Source organism: Myotis yumanensis, unplaced genomic scaffold, assembly GCF_028538775.1.
Source record: "Myotis yumanensis isolate MYYU_CA2020_CCGP unplaced genomic scaffold, mMyoYum1.0.hap1 SCAF_14, whole genome shotgun sequence".
NCBI classification, from domain to species: domain Eukaryota; kingdom Metazoa; phylum Chordata; class Mammalia; order Chiroptera; family Vespertilionidae; genus Myotis; species Myotis yumanensis.
This window is the reverse complement of record NW_027223765.1, coordinates 32,779,642-32,792,283: the sequence shown is the minus strand read 5'-3', so window position 1 is coordinate 32,792,283 and position 12,642 is coordinate 32,779,642. Positions and strand designations below refer to the sequence as shown.

The 12,642-nt window shown below is 58.4% G+C and overlaps 1 protein-coding gene across 1 annotated transcript in view; it reads left to right on the top strand.

Moving 5' to 3' along the window:
• Nucleotides 1-12,642, top strand: part of GRIP2 (glutamate receptor interacting protein 2) — a 34,610-nt gene that overhangs the window by 13,010 nt on the left and 8,958 nt on the right. Inside the window, exons 8-20 of the mRNA XM_070433553.1 lie at nucleotides 397-544; nucleotides 642-811; nucleotides 1,887-2,015; nucleotides 2,326-2,475; nucleotides 2,718-2,904; nucleotides 3,360-3,505; nucleotides 4,098-4,178; nucleotides 6,307-6,373; nucleotides 6,477-6,622; nucleotides 7,546-7,690; nucleotides 9,948-10,087; nucleotides 10,717-10,896; nucleotides 11,892-12,066. Of these exons, the coding sequence (XP_070289654.1) occupies nucleotides 397-544; nucleotides 642-811; nucleotides 1,887-2,015; nucleotides 2,326-2,475; nucleotides 2,718-2,904; nucleotides 3,360-3,505; nucleotides 4,098-4,178; nucleotides 6,307-6,373; nucleotides 6,477-6,622; nucleotides 7,546-7,690; nucleotides 9,948-10,087; nucleotides 10,717-10,896; nucleotides 11,892-12,066 (1,864 nt within the window). The remainder of the gene's footprint in view (nucleotides 1-396; nucleotides 545-641; nucleotides 812-1,886; nucleotides 2,016-2,325; nucleotides 2,476-2,717; nucleotides 2,905-3,359; nucleotides 3,506-4,097; nucleotides 4,179-6,306; nucleotides 6,374-6,476; nucleotides 6,623-7,545; nucleotides 7,691-9,947; nucleotides 10,088-10,716; nucleotides 10,897-11,891; nucleotides 12,067-12,642) is intronic.

Genomic DNA, 12,642 nt, shown 5'->3' with positions numbered 1-12,642 from the left:
GACCAAGAGCAGAGGAGCTAGGTTTTGTTTTTGAGCCGCTGGGCGGGTCAACGGGGGGCGGTTTTCTGAGGCGGGGAAGGGTTGCAGTGGACACCGCAACTCCGTGCCGGCATGCAGCAGGCTGTCAATAAATGTGAGCAAGGTAGCATTGTCCAGCAAAGCCCTGCGGCCAGAGCCCCTCAGACCCGGATCCCTGCTCCTCCTCCGCTGCACACTGGTTGTGTGCACTCGGACAAAGACAGCCTTCCCGTCCGCACGTCTCAGTCTTCTAGTCTGTAAAATGGGTGCAGTGATCCCAACCTGGCAGTGAGGATTCAATCGAGACAGCAGAGTGAGGCTAGGGACGATCGTGCTCAGTATTTGCACTTCAAACTCTTCTTTCATTCCATGTGCCAGATACCGTGGCCAATGCTTCGGGGCCCCTGATAGTGGAGATCACCAAGACGCCGGGGTCCACCCTGGGAATCTCGCTCATCGCTGGCTCCCACCGCAACAAGCCAGTCATCACCATCGACCGCATCAAGCCGGCCAGCGTGGTGGACAGGTGAGGCACATGCTGGGCGCTGCCATGGTGAAGAGGGCAGCAGGGGAAGAGGCCACCCGGACCAGCTTTCCTTCCTCCCCGCACCTCCTCTGGCCAGGAGTGGAGCGCTGCACGCTGGAGACCACATCCTGTCCATCGACGGCACCAGCACGGAGCACTGCTCGTTGCTCGAGGCCACCAAGCTGCTGGCCAGTGTGTCAGAGAAAGTGCAACTGGAGATCCTGCCTGCGCCCCAAAGTCGGCGGCCCCTGAAGCCCTCAGAGGCAGGTGGGTCCCCTTGGAGGATCTCAGGGCATCACATGGATCAACTCATTCTGACTCTCCCCATTACCCTAGGACAGTGATGGCGAACCTATGACACGCATGTCAGAGTGGTTGATTTTCCTTTGTTAAATGGCATTTAAATATATAAAATAAATATCAAAAATATACATCTTTGTTTTACTATGGTTGCAAATATCAAAAAATTTCTATAGGTGACAAGGTACCAGAGTTAAGTTAGGGTTTTTCAAAATGCTGACACGCCGAGCTCAAAAGGTTCGCCATCACTGCCCTAGGAGGTGGCCACTGTCTTAGTTCCATTGCACAGGTAGTGACCATGAGGCACAGTGGGGTTACGTGACTTGTCCAAGCGACCTAGAAGCTGGCTCCAGAGTCGCCAAGTCCCCGGTGAGGGTGGGGGCGCTGTGCAGGGAGGCAGAATCATGGTCCTCACCCTCCTTCCATGGACTGGACCCCTCAAAGCCCCATGGCAGAAGGAAGAGCCAGGATAGGCCCTGGGGCAGTCGGGGAGGAAGTGGTACATGGCAGCAGTTTGGGTGATCAGGTGGGGCAGGTGGGGGGGCGGGATCTCTGAGGGCCTCAGGGAAGCAAATGCTTAGATGGACTTGGAGGCAAAGAATTCATGGGGCGGGGAAGGCCTGGGAAAGGTGGAAAGGGGAGGATGCAGGTCTGAGCAAGACTCCACCAACCCAGGAGCCCTGGCACACAGGCTGCCCTGAGAGCCCAGCAGCGGGAAGGCATGGCCAGGCCCTGGCACTCTGAGGCTGCCCAGGCTCCAGAGCCAGTTGCCTGTTCAAGTCTCCCTCCACCACCTCCCACTGTGGGCCGCAGCTGGGCCTGCTTTTCCTCCCCTGTCCCTGCTGCCCCATGGCTGCGCCCTGAGCACGGTGCCCAGCACATCATGAGCGTCTGGGACGCGTGAGCAGAACCCTGACTGCCTCCCTTGGCTCTTGGGAGGGCGGGAGGGGAGTGGTGGGCAGGCGTGGTGAGTTCAGACTCCATCAACCTCTCTCTCTTTCTCTCTCTCTCTCTCTCTCTCGTCTTCCTCCAATGGCCACAGTGAAGGTGCAGAGAAGTGAGCAACCACATCGCTGGGCCCCCTGTGTGCCCTCCTGCCACAGCCCCCGGCCCGGCCACTATAGGACGACACCCACCTGGTCCACACCGGCCGGCCAAGACCAGAGCCGATGTAACGTGCCCACCTGTGCGACTTGTGCATGTTTCGTGGGGGAGGAAACCTAGGCTCAGAGAAATTGGGGGCCTGCCCAGCGTCACCTGTCACATTAGTGATGAGATGGGTCCCTGTCCTGGCAGCTGGGTTTCACTGGGTCTGTGAAAACCCTGCCGTTGTTGAGGCCCAGAGGTCACCCAACGCATGGTCAGGGGGGTGGGCAAAGGCATCCCTGTGTCTCCCTGTGGTTGGGTGGCTCCTGGCACCCACTGTGCAGTAAGGGGGAGGCACTGCCGGGGTTCACGGGGCTGTGCTCTCATCTCCCCAGCCTTATCCTCGACTCCGTTTTCCTCGCCGGTCCTGAACCACACCTTGCCCTGCACCAACCCCAGCACCCTTCCCCGTGGATCCCAGCCCATGAGCCCCCGGACCACGATGGGGCGGAGGAGGCAGCGAAGAAGGGAGCACAAGAGTTCATGTAAGCCATGGTCTCTTCCCTCCCTTGCCACAGCCCTGCCAAGTGGGAATCACGACTCCGTGGTACAGATGAGGAAACTGAGGCTCAGGATGGGCCATGACTTGGCTGGCACCAGAGCGAGTCAGGACTCCCACTGCCTTGTCCCTCGGACTCCAGGTCCTTGGGCCCGGGGCTGGGTTGGCTCCCACAGAAAGGCCTGGCTGGGTCGGCCCCACTGAGTGCCGTGCCCACCTGCCCCACAGTGTCTCTGGCCTCCAGCACCGTGGGGCCAGGCGGGCAGATCGTGCACACAGAGACCACGGAGGTTGTGCTCTGCGGCGACCCCCTCAGCGGCTTCGGCCTCCAGCTCCAGGGCGGCATCTTCGCCACCGAGACCCTGTCCTCCCCGCCCCTGGTGCGCTTCATTGAGCCCGACAGCCCGGCCGAGAGGTGAGCCTACTGCCCCCTCCCCGCTGGGCCTGCTGCTCTTCGGTGGGCGCTCATGGACAGCCAGGGAAACTGAGTCACCCACCACGCCTGGCTTCACCACTTATCTCACTTACCCATCACATCGACTTCGTCACCAGCCCCTGTGATAGATGAGGAAACCGAGGCGCAGAGAAGCCGATTCACTGGCCCAGGGTCACAGGACTCGCGCCCCTGTCGGTCTGAGGTCAGAGTCCTCTATCTGTACATCTTGTAAGGCACAGCATCGCCCCCATCGGACAAACAGAGAAACTGAGGCCCAGCAAAGACCCTTAGCCAGAGCCACAGGGTAAACTGCCTGAGGCTCTCGCGCTGGAGCAGAGCAGGGCTGAGACGCACACCTGCACGGTGGTCCAGCTCCCCGCCGAGCTGTGCCAGTGATGGGGCCTCTTTTCTCTGCTGGGCTGCCCGGGGTTCAGGTGTGGGCTGCTGCAGGTGGGGGACCGCGTGCTGTCCATCAACGGCATCGCCACTGAGGACGGGACAATGGAGGAGGCCAACCAGCTGCTGCGGGATGCTGCGCTGGCCCACAAGGTCGTGCTGGAGATCGAGTTCGACGTGGCGGGTGAGTGCGTGCCCCTCGCCTCCTCCTCACGCTTTGGAGCCCTCTGCTCCCTCCTCTCGGCCCTGCTCTTGCCTGGGGCACAGCTGCACGCCTGAGCACTAACCGTGGGGAGGAAGGCACTGGCCGGAGGAAGGCATTCCACGCTCACCAGTTTCAGGGTGGATTTTGCACCCGAACTCAGGTCAGAATTCTGGTCCTGTGATTGGGACAACGTGTGACTTTGGGCAGAACACAGTTTCCCCAACTGTAAAATAGCGAATAGAATCCTTTCGCTACGGGGCATGTTGCTTGTGTTCGATGAGATAAATCACGTGAAAACCCCCAGCTCAGGCTCAGGAGATCGTCACTGGAGCCCAGTTGGATTGGGCTTGGCTATGGGGAACCCCCAGCTGGCAGTCGTGAGGTCTGGGTTCCAGTCCCGGGTGCCACTCTGACCGGGTGGCTTGGTTGTCTTGAACCAATCTGCCAGCTCACGTGCCTCGGTCTTCGAATCTCTCGGGTGTAAGAAGCAGGACGGGGCTGGTCCCTCCCAGCTGGACGGGCGTAGATGTGGGGCTGGGTCTCACGTGGGTCCACGTCTGTTTGTACCCAGAGTCTGTCATCCCGAGTAGCGGCACCTTCCACGTGAAGCTGCCTAAGAGGCGCGGTGTGGAGCTGGGCATCACCATCAGCTGTGAGTCCCCTCCCCGCCATACTATCCCCTCCTTACCGTCCCTGCCTGCCCCTGGGAGCCGAGTGAGCCCGCCTGCTGGGAGAAAGAATACACCTCCTGGCCCAGGGAAAGGCTCTGTGGGAGGACCCGCTGCTTGGGCTCCCTGCGCCCTTCACTGCCCCGCTCTCTCCATAAGCAAGACAGGAGCTTCTCAAAGCCTTGGTCTCTGCTCTGCTCAATGGGAGTCTGCAGGCCCTTTGGGTGTCCAATGGGGTGAACTCCCAGGGCCCATGAAGCCCTCTGTGACCTGGTCTCTGTGATTTCTGACATTGCCTCCTGCCAGCTCCCTGGCCACTCCAGCCACTGCTGGCCTCTGGGCTATCCCCTGGACAGGCTGTATTCCTCTCGGCCTCGGGCCTTCACACTGGCTGCTCCCTCTGCCTTCTTCCCCACCCCCTGCAGGCCTTTGCTCACCTGTCACTTTGGCAAGGCCCTCCCCACCACCTGATTTAAAATGGCACTGCCCTCTGCATGGTCCCTGTCCTTTATTTTTCTCTACAACATGCTTTATCACCTGACATGCTCCCTTTAATTGTGTTGATTATCTGTGACCCCCACTAGATTGGCAGCTCCAGGAGGTCGGGGATCTCTGTCTGTTTTGTTCACCGCTATTTTCCTTCCTGGCACATAGTAGCTACTCAGTAAATTTTTATCAAATGAATGAATGAACAATTATAGGATGAATTGATGAGTCGAGAAAATGAAGCTGACTGGGGCCTGGGAGTCAGGAGCCTGCTCAGCCCAGCTCTATCCTGGGGACCCTAAGGGGAAAAAGTTAGGTTGAGGGGAGTGGAGACCCCAGCCACCTGGCCACAGCATCACTACCTCCACCGCCCTGCTGAGGTGGCCTCCTGGCAGGTGTCCATCTGGTGAGGGCAGCACACACATTGGTGGACCAACCACAGGTCAGACAAGGGACGCTGGGACACCATTTCCCTAGGACTGCCTTCTGAGAACAGGTGACCAGTACTGCGTTCCTGTGTGGAATAATCCTCCGCCCCACCCCAGGGCTTGATGGAGGGGCAACTGTCCTGAAGGGCTCTGCAGTCGATGGAGGTGGGAGTGTAAGCCATCCAGGAGTGGGAAGCTGCCTCCAGCCCAGGCACCTCCGGGCAGGGCCACAGGTGCAGTGGCACAGGTTGTGCTTGACACAGGGATGCCCTTTCAAGGTGGACTTACACTTTTCTTACGTTTTCTCGGGAGTGATTGGAAGGGGCACTTTTGTCTCATCTGCAAAGATGCCATATGGGCTAGGAGGCAATCCGACCACCTGCTCACTAATGGGAAACCCATTAGATCAAATGGATTCTTTTCTCAAGAAAACTAGCCATTCCTGCCACACACATTGCCTTAGGCCCTGTTCCCCAGGAAACAGCTGCTCAGACAGGAGCTACATGCAGGGGGTGTACTGAGGAGGTCTCTTAAGATCAACACCTGTTGCCATTAGGGAACAGTGGGCACAGGGAGAAGTGAAGCTGCAGTGCAGCAGCAATAGAGGCTCAGCCAATCCCATTGGAGAGCTAGCTCTCAGCTGGGAGGCCTTGCAAGTTGCCCTGAGCTGAGGCTGGAGCCGGGCCTGTGCATCATCTCCTGGACCAGCCATTGGATGTAGGCTGCACCAGGAGCGGCATGACCTTGGGTGAGGCAACTCCCTTGGCCAAAGGGGGTTCCCAGAATGGGACCCTGTGGTGAGCCGTCAGTAGCCAACACTCCCTGCAGGCCATTGTGGAAGAATCATGCAGTTCTGGGTACCGGCCCTGAGCCAGGTGCTGGGAACACAGACACCAGCCACCCGCAAGGAGCTCACAGTTTGCTGGGGGATGGGCAAGAGGAAAAAATGGCTGATGTGGATGGAGCACCTACTATGTGCCAGGAGCCTGCAGTATCTAGTTTAATCTCAGGATGCCCCTATGAGGTGTGTGGCATCACCCCCACTTTGCAGAAGGGAAACTGAGGCACAGAGAGGTGAGCTGATCTGCTCACAGCCACCCAACCAAGCAGCAGTGGGAGCAGGGCTTGTGGCCCCATGTCCATGCCCCAATCCTGGGTCCCCCCGCCCCAGGCTGAGTCATGGCCTCTCTTCCTCCAGCGGCCAGCAGGAAGCGAGGGGAGCCGCTGACCATCTCTGACATCAAGAAAGGCAGTGTGGCACACAGGTAGGAGTGCTCCTGGGCCTGGGGTGGGGTGAGTAGGCCATGGGGTGGGTAGGGCACTGGCATATGCCAGGCTCCATCCTGCCACACACCCCTGCTCACGCAGGACTGGCACCCTCGAGCCAGGGGACAAGCTGCTGGCCATCGACAATATCCGCCTGGACAACTGTGCCATGGAGGACGCCGTGCAGATCCTGCGGCAGTGTGAGGACCTGGTGAAGCTGAAGATCCGGAAGGACGAGGACAACTCTGGTATGGCCCCACCCTGCCCTGCCACCTCTCGAGGTCCCCCAGACCAGCGGTTCCCAGCTTGCAATTCGGGGCTCCCTCTGGCCTGGGAGGGATGGTGGTGGTGCCACCTGAGAGCTGGCTGGTGGAGACTCCTTGACTGGACAGATGCAGGGAGGGGCGGCACCACAGACTCCTCACTGGCCCTGAGGCCCTCCAGGGCCCTTGTGAGTCCGTGGGGGTTTGAGTCACCAGCTGGATCCCCCATGCCATACACAAAGCCTGGCAGGGGTGGCCCGCGGGGAGCAGCTGTGAGAGACGAGCGGGTGGGGTGTGAATGAAAGGCGGGATCCCCGCACCACTGTGTGGGTAGATGTGCGAGTGAGTAAGCAAACCCTGCAAACTCAGACACAGCTGAGGCCAGACGGTGACATAAGCGAGTGAACTGACAGAAGGTAAGAGCAATGGTACAGGTTGGGAGGCAAAAGGGAAGGGTGAGGGTTGGGCCACTGACGGGCGAATCCCTTATCCAGAGCGGCCGTCACCACCTGCTGCCTGGGCAAGAGGGTCCCTTGGCTGATTTTTTTTTTTAAAAGAAAAGTTGGAAATCTGGTTTCTTCTTATCGTGATTAGCATTATCACAATCATTATTTCTATTCCGTGTGACGTGTGAAATCTGCATTTTAAAATGTTTGTTCCACGCTCCTGTTCTTTCTTTTTCTAAATGGTGTTTGGGTGGAAGAAAGCATTCTGGGGGCAGAAGATGGCCTCAGGGCCCCCAGGCTGCACCATCTGCCGTCACAGCACGAATGAATGTGTGAATGGATGGATGAGTGAATGGATGAGTATGAGTGAGTAAGTGCACCAAGGTTTTGGGGAGCTGGGGGTACCCAGCTCCTGGACCCTGCCCTGCTGGATCCTGCCCCTGATGGGTGTCACCCTTGCAGATGAGCAGGAGACCACGGGCGCCATCAGCTACACGGTGGAGCTGAAACGCTACGGGGGCCCCCTGGGCATCACCATCTCAGGCACGGAGGAGCCTTTTGACCCCATTGTCATCTCAGGCCTCACCAAGCGTGGTCTGGCTGAGAGGTGAGCCGGGGCTCTGTGGGGACACACTCGGCGGGCCAGGGGCAGAACTGGGCTGTGGGATTAGCCAGACTGGATTCTGACCTTTGTTCCAGCATCTACGCTCTGGGGGACATGGGGCCTGTCCCTTCCCTCTCTGAGCCTCATTTCCACAGTCGGGCCAGCGTCCTGCAGACCTCCCAGCTCCGGGTCAGTGCTGGATAATGTGCAGATCCCTCTGCTGCCTCCCTTGCAGGGCAGTCAGCACTGTGAGCCTTTTTGGAGCACCTGTGTGCCTTCATATACAGGGGCCGTGCCCAGTACCCTGAGTCCCAGCACCCGGATCCCGGCACAGCCTGGGACTTTTCCTGGCACATTGGAGGCCTGCCCCTGCTATCCTCTCCCCTGGAGAGTGTCCCCAAAACTGTGGCAGCTGGAAGAGGGGATGTCCCAGGTTCTTCGGTTGGTTGGGGGAGCAGATAGATCTGGGATCCAGAGGTGGAAGGGGCCCTACAGGATTCACAGGTCGGCCACGCAAGCGTGGGTGAGAGGGTGCATTCTCCCTTCAGCTGGCCAGCGAGCTCCCAGCACTGAGAAGAGCTGGTTGTGAAGGGGGAGCCTGACCAGGCTGGAGGGGCACGAGGGGTCCTTGAAGGACGGAGTGCAGGAGGGGCCACACAAGGATAGGGTGCAGCAGAAGGATGGGAGACTCCGCAGGACAGCGCCCGGTGGCGTCCCCGCTCCTCGAGCGCCCCCTGCTGGCCATCTGGTAGACTGCAGGGGCCAGCGTGGACCGTTCTGACATGAAATGTCTTCACTCCCACGTTTGCTGGGTACCTACAGTGTGCCATCCGTTCTGGGTGCCTGGGGACCGGGGACCGGGACGCAACACACAGTTCCCTCTGCCTTCATTGGGCTGATCTAGCTTGCCGTCCAACTGCAATAGAACGCAAGCCACCAATTCATTTATAAGCTTTCTAGTAGCCACATTAGGAAAGCAAAAAGGAACAAAACGAATCTTAAAATATCCCAACATGTAATCAACACAAAAATTATTAAAATATTTTGCATTCTTTTGCTCATACCACATCTTCAGAGTCTGGTGTGTATTTTACACCTTCAGCACATCTCATTTCAGGCCAGCACATTTCAGGGGCCTGGTAGCCACCCGTGGCTGGTGGCACCGCTCGGACCTCCCTCCCCGAATCTGCCGTTCCCTGACTCACTCACTCCCCAGGCCCCAGGGGAGCTTGCTGGGCAAAGCTGAAGATAAGGGCACTCCGGGATGGACTGCTGTGAGCTCCCACCTGGGGGGAGGGAACATCTAAGTTTGGGATTTAAGGCCCCCGCCCCAATCCTCTACCTCTTTTTCCCCCACCTGGGTCAAGTGCATCCTCAGCAGATGCTGAACTTCTCTCCCACCCTCAGTCCTGGCTGCTCCTCAGAATTGCCTTCCCCCGCCCCAGTCCCATAGATTTAATTGTTCAGGGGTGGGGCCCAGCATCTGCATTTTCAAACAGCTCCTCAGGTTATTCTAATAGTTTCCAGGCAGAAAACCACTGGGCCCTGGGATTATGCTCATTCTCTAGGTGGGGAAACTGAGGCCCAGGGAGAGGGAACAGCTACCCATGTATTTCTGCTGGATGGAAACATTAACCCATTCTACTCATCCATCCTTCAATACTAATTTGATAAAATGTGTATTATCACCCCTATTTTGCAGAGGGGGTAACTGAGGGAAGTTAAGAAATTAGCCCAAGGTCATGTAGCTAGAAGTGGGTAGCTAGTTTGTGGGATTCAAACCATGCTCAAAACTCATGCTTGCCATTGGTTCTAGAACCTAGCTGTAGAGTTAGGCAGAATAATCCCTTCCCAGACTCTAGACCAGTGGTTCTCAACCTTGGCTGCACATTAGAGTCACCCGGGAATCTTTTTAAAATCCTGATTTCTGGGCCTCATCCTCCGGAAATTCTGTTTCTTTGGTATGGGGTGGGGCCACAACATTAGTAACAAAGAAACAGAATTTCCAGAGGACGAGGCCCAGAAATCAGGATTTTAAAAAGATTCCCAGGTGATTCTAATGTGCAGCCAAGGTTGAGAACCACTGCTCTTTATACGTCTGTTAATGCAACTCACAATCACACTTGCAGACTTTTTGCAGCTGGGTTTACCTGAGGTCAGCCAGGCGTGTGGCTTGGGCTCCCGGTTTTCCCAGGGCATCTCCTCACTCTGAAACCCTGAGTGCCTAGCTCTTACCCTCTGCCCTGTGCCTCCTCCCCAGGACTGGCGCTATCCACGTTGGGGACCGTATCTTGGCCATCAACAGCGTTAGCCTCAAGGGCCGGCCACTGAGTGAGGCCATCCACCTCCTGCAGGTGGCTGGTGAGACCGTCACACTGAAGATCAAGAAGCAGCTAGACCGTGAGCCTCCCCCCGCTCCCTGGGACCATTCAGCCCATTTAAGAAGGGAGGGCTCTGTGCCTCTGGGCCAGGCTTTGTGCCCCATCTCACAGAATCCTTGCTGACCCCTATGGAGGTGGGAGGATACCTGAGACACTGAGGAGACAAGACCCAGAGAGGGGAGAGGTGGGCCCAAGGTCACACGGCTGGTGTGAGGCAGAGTCTGGGTCTGAACCCTGTTCTTCATCACCTTCTGCCTCTTAAGACTGCTTGTTGCACCTTGTGGCCGTACCTTGTGCATTCCTCAGCTCCCCCTGGACTTGTCCCGTGTGTCTCGGCAGGAGTACAGTGGAAGGAGCCTGAGCTTTGGGATCTTCCTTCTAATCTGGGCTCCACTGCTGCTCCCCATGTGACCTTGGGCATGTTGTTCAGCTTCCCTGAGCCCCAGTGTTCCCATCTGTGAAATGGGTTTGTCTATCAGTGTGGCACCTCCCACTTGTCAGACTGCCCAGCAGCAGGCTAAGGGGGCTCACTCAGTGCCTGTGGATTCCCACACCAGACTCCAGTGGGGAAACTGAGGCTTTCTGAGCATCATTATCTCCTAGGTCAGAGGCCAGCGTCAGTGACTCCCACCCCCCTTTTCCTCATAGGCCCACTCGCACCTCACAAGTCAGGCAGCTTCAGCGAGCCCAGTGATGCGGATGAGGACCCGCCAGAGGCACTCAAAGGAGGACAGCTGACCGCCCGGTTCTCGCCCGCTGTTCCGAGTGTGGACAGCGCCTTGGAGTCCTGGGACAGCTCGGCCACCGAGAGTGGCTTTGGGGGCCCAGGTAACACCTCGGAGCCCTTGGACAAGCAACATGCTCTCTCTGGGTCTCCCCAACTGCCAGGCCTTTGCAGGGCTCTTCCCTGGGCCGAGGCCTCCTTATTCCGCTCCTCGCTCCATCCTCTAGGGACACCTTCCCTGAAGGCAGATCTGATTGGGCCCCATTCTCAGGCCCCTTGCTCTTCAGATCATGGACACAGGCCTTCACACATCCTCTGCGTAGCTTCCACAGGACCCTACTCTGAGGTCCGAGACCACACTTGTCTTACTCCTGCTGTCTCTCTCATCCCCGCCTGATGCCAGCACAGCAGGTGCTCCATCAGTGTTCACTGCATCCAATTGAAGATGGAAAGGCAGGAAGCCCCTCCCACCCCATCCTACACCATCCAGCCTGGGGTGGAAACCTCCAGGGTGCCCTCCTAGGACCAGATGCCCCCGTCCATCTATGTTGAGACCCATGGGAGGGACAGGGAGCATTTGAGTCCGGTGGTTGGCCTTCTGGTTTCTGTGACCCAGAGCCACAGGGACTCCTTAAAGCCCAGCTCAGGGAACTAGTGTGATGCCTCTGGGTGGCCTCGGTGGCTCCCAGCCCTGGCCCTCACTCTCTGGGTCCCGGCTTTCCCATCTCGAGCACTTGGTCAGCGTCTGTCAGCTCCACCCCAGGCAGGACCTTCAGACCGCTCACAGGCAGGGAGAGAAGGATGGTCAAAATACTGAACCTCCTCTCAGCAGGGCATCAGCCAGCCCAGCCCCGCGGAGCTGGGGCAGGGTCCTGGAGCCCCAGGCATTAACTCCTCCGCCAGAGGACTGGGAAAGTCACGGGTTTTTCAGATAGGGACCTGGGTGGCAGGAGCCCTGAGGGCACGCTGGGTAGTCCTGCTGGCCCAGAGAGGGCACAGACATATTCAGGGTCGCCCAGCGCTGCTAGAGATGGATTGGGAAGGAGGGCACGCGAAGGGCACAGAGAGGATGCAGGCACCCCCTGTCTCCACCTGCCAGGTTCCTACACCCCACAGACGACAGCCCGGGCTGTGAACCCCCAGGAGTGGCAGCCCAGCCGGCTGAGAAGCAGCCCCCCACCCACCGAGCCCCGGAGGATGAGCTACACCCCTGCCCCTGCTGACAAGAGCTTCCCTGAGGAGGAGGAAGAGGAGGATTGGGAGCCACCAACTAGGTCTGTGGTGGGAATGCCGTGAGGAAGGAGACAGTCCTGGTCTCTTGGGCAGGATGGTGAGGGTCGTGGTCCCTGTGCGGCAGTGGTGCAGGCCGTGGAAGAGTCTGGTCCGCCCCAAGGAGGGGCTCCTCCTGGGAGAGGAGAAAACATGGAGCAGACTCTCTCAGCCAGGCCGAGGTGGTGGAGGAGCTCGCTGGGTGGAGGGCACAGCAGGGGCAAAGGTGGGGAGGTGGGAAGCAGCCTGGTTTGCCCTTCCCAAGTCTGGGAGTCTCCAGCAGCAGACTCAGAACTCAAACCCAGGTCCTCCTGACTCAGCCCAGATGGCTCGAGGGCCCTTTGGGTCATGGGCACCAGCCCTGACATGTGGATATGGTGCTTTTTGAATGTTGGCTTCAGAGATCTCAGCCTCTCCCTCGAAGGAGGAGGCGCCTGCAGAGAACTGGCCCTGTGGAGGAATGCTGGCCACCCCTGCCCATGTCCATGCTGTTGGTTAGGCAGTTCCTTCTGCCCAAAACACCTTTCCTTCTCCTCTCCTGGCCAACACCTACTCATCCTTCAAAACCCAGCTCAAATTTC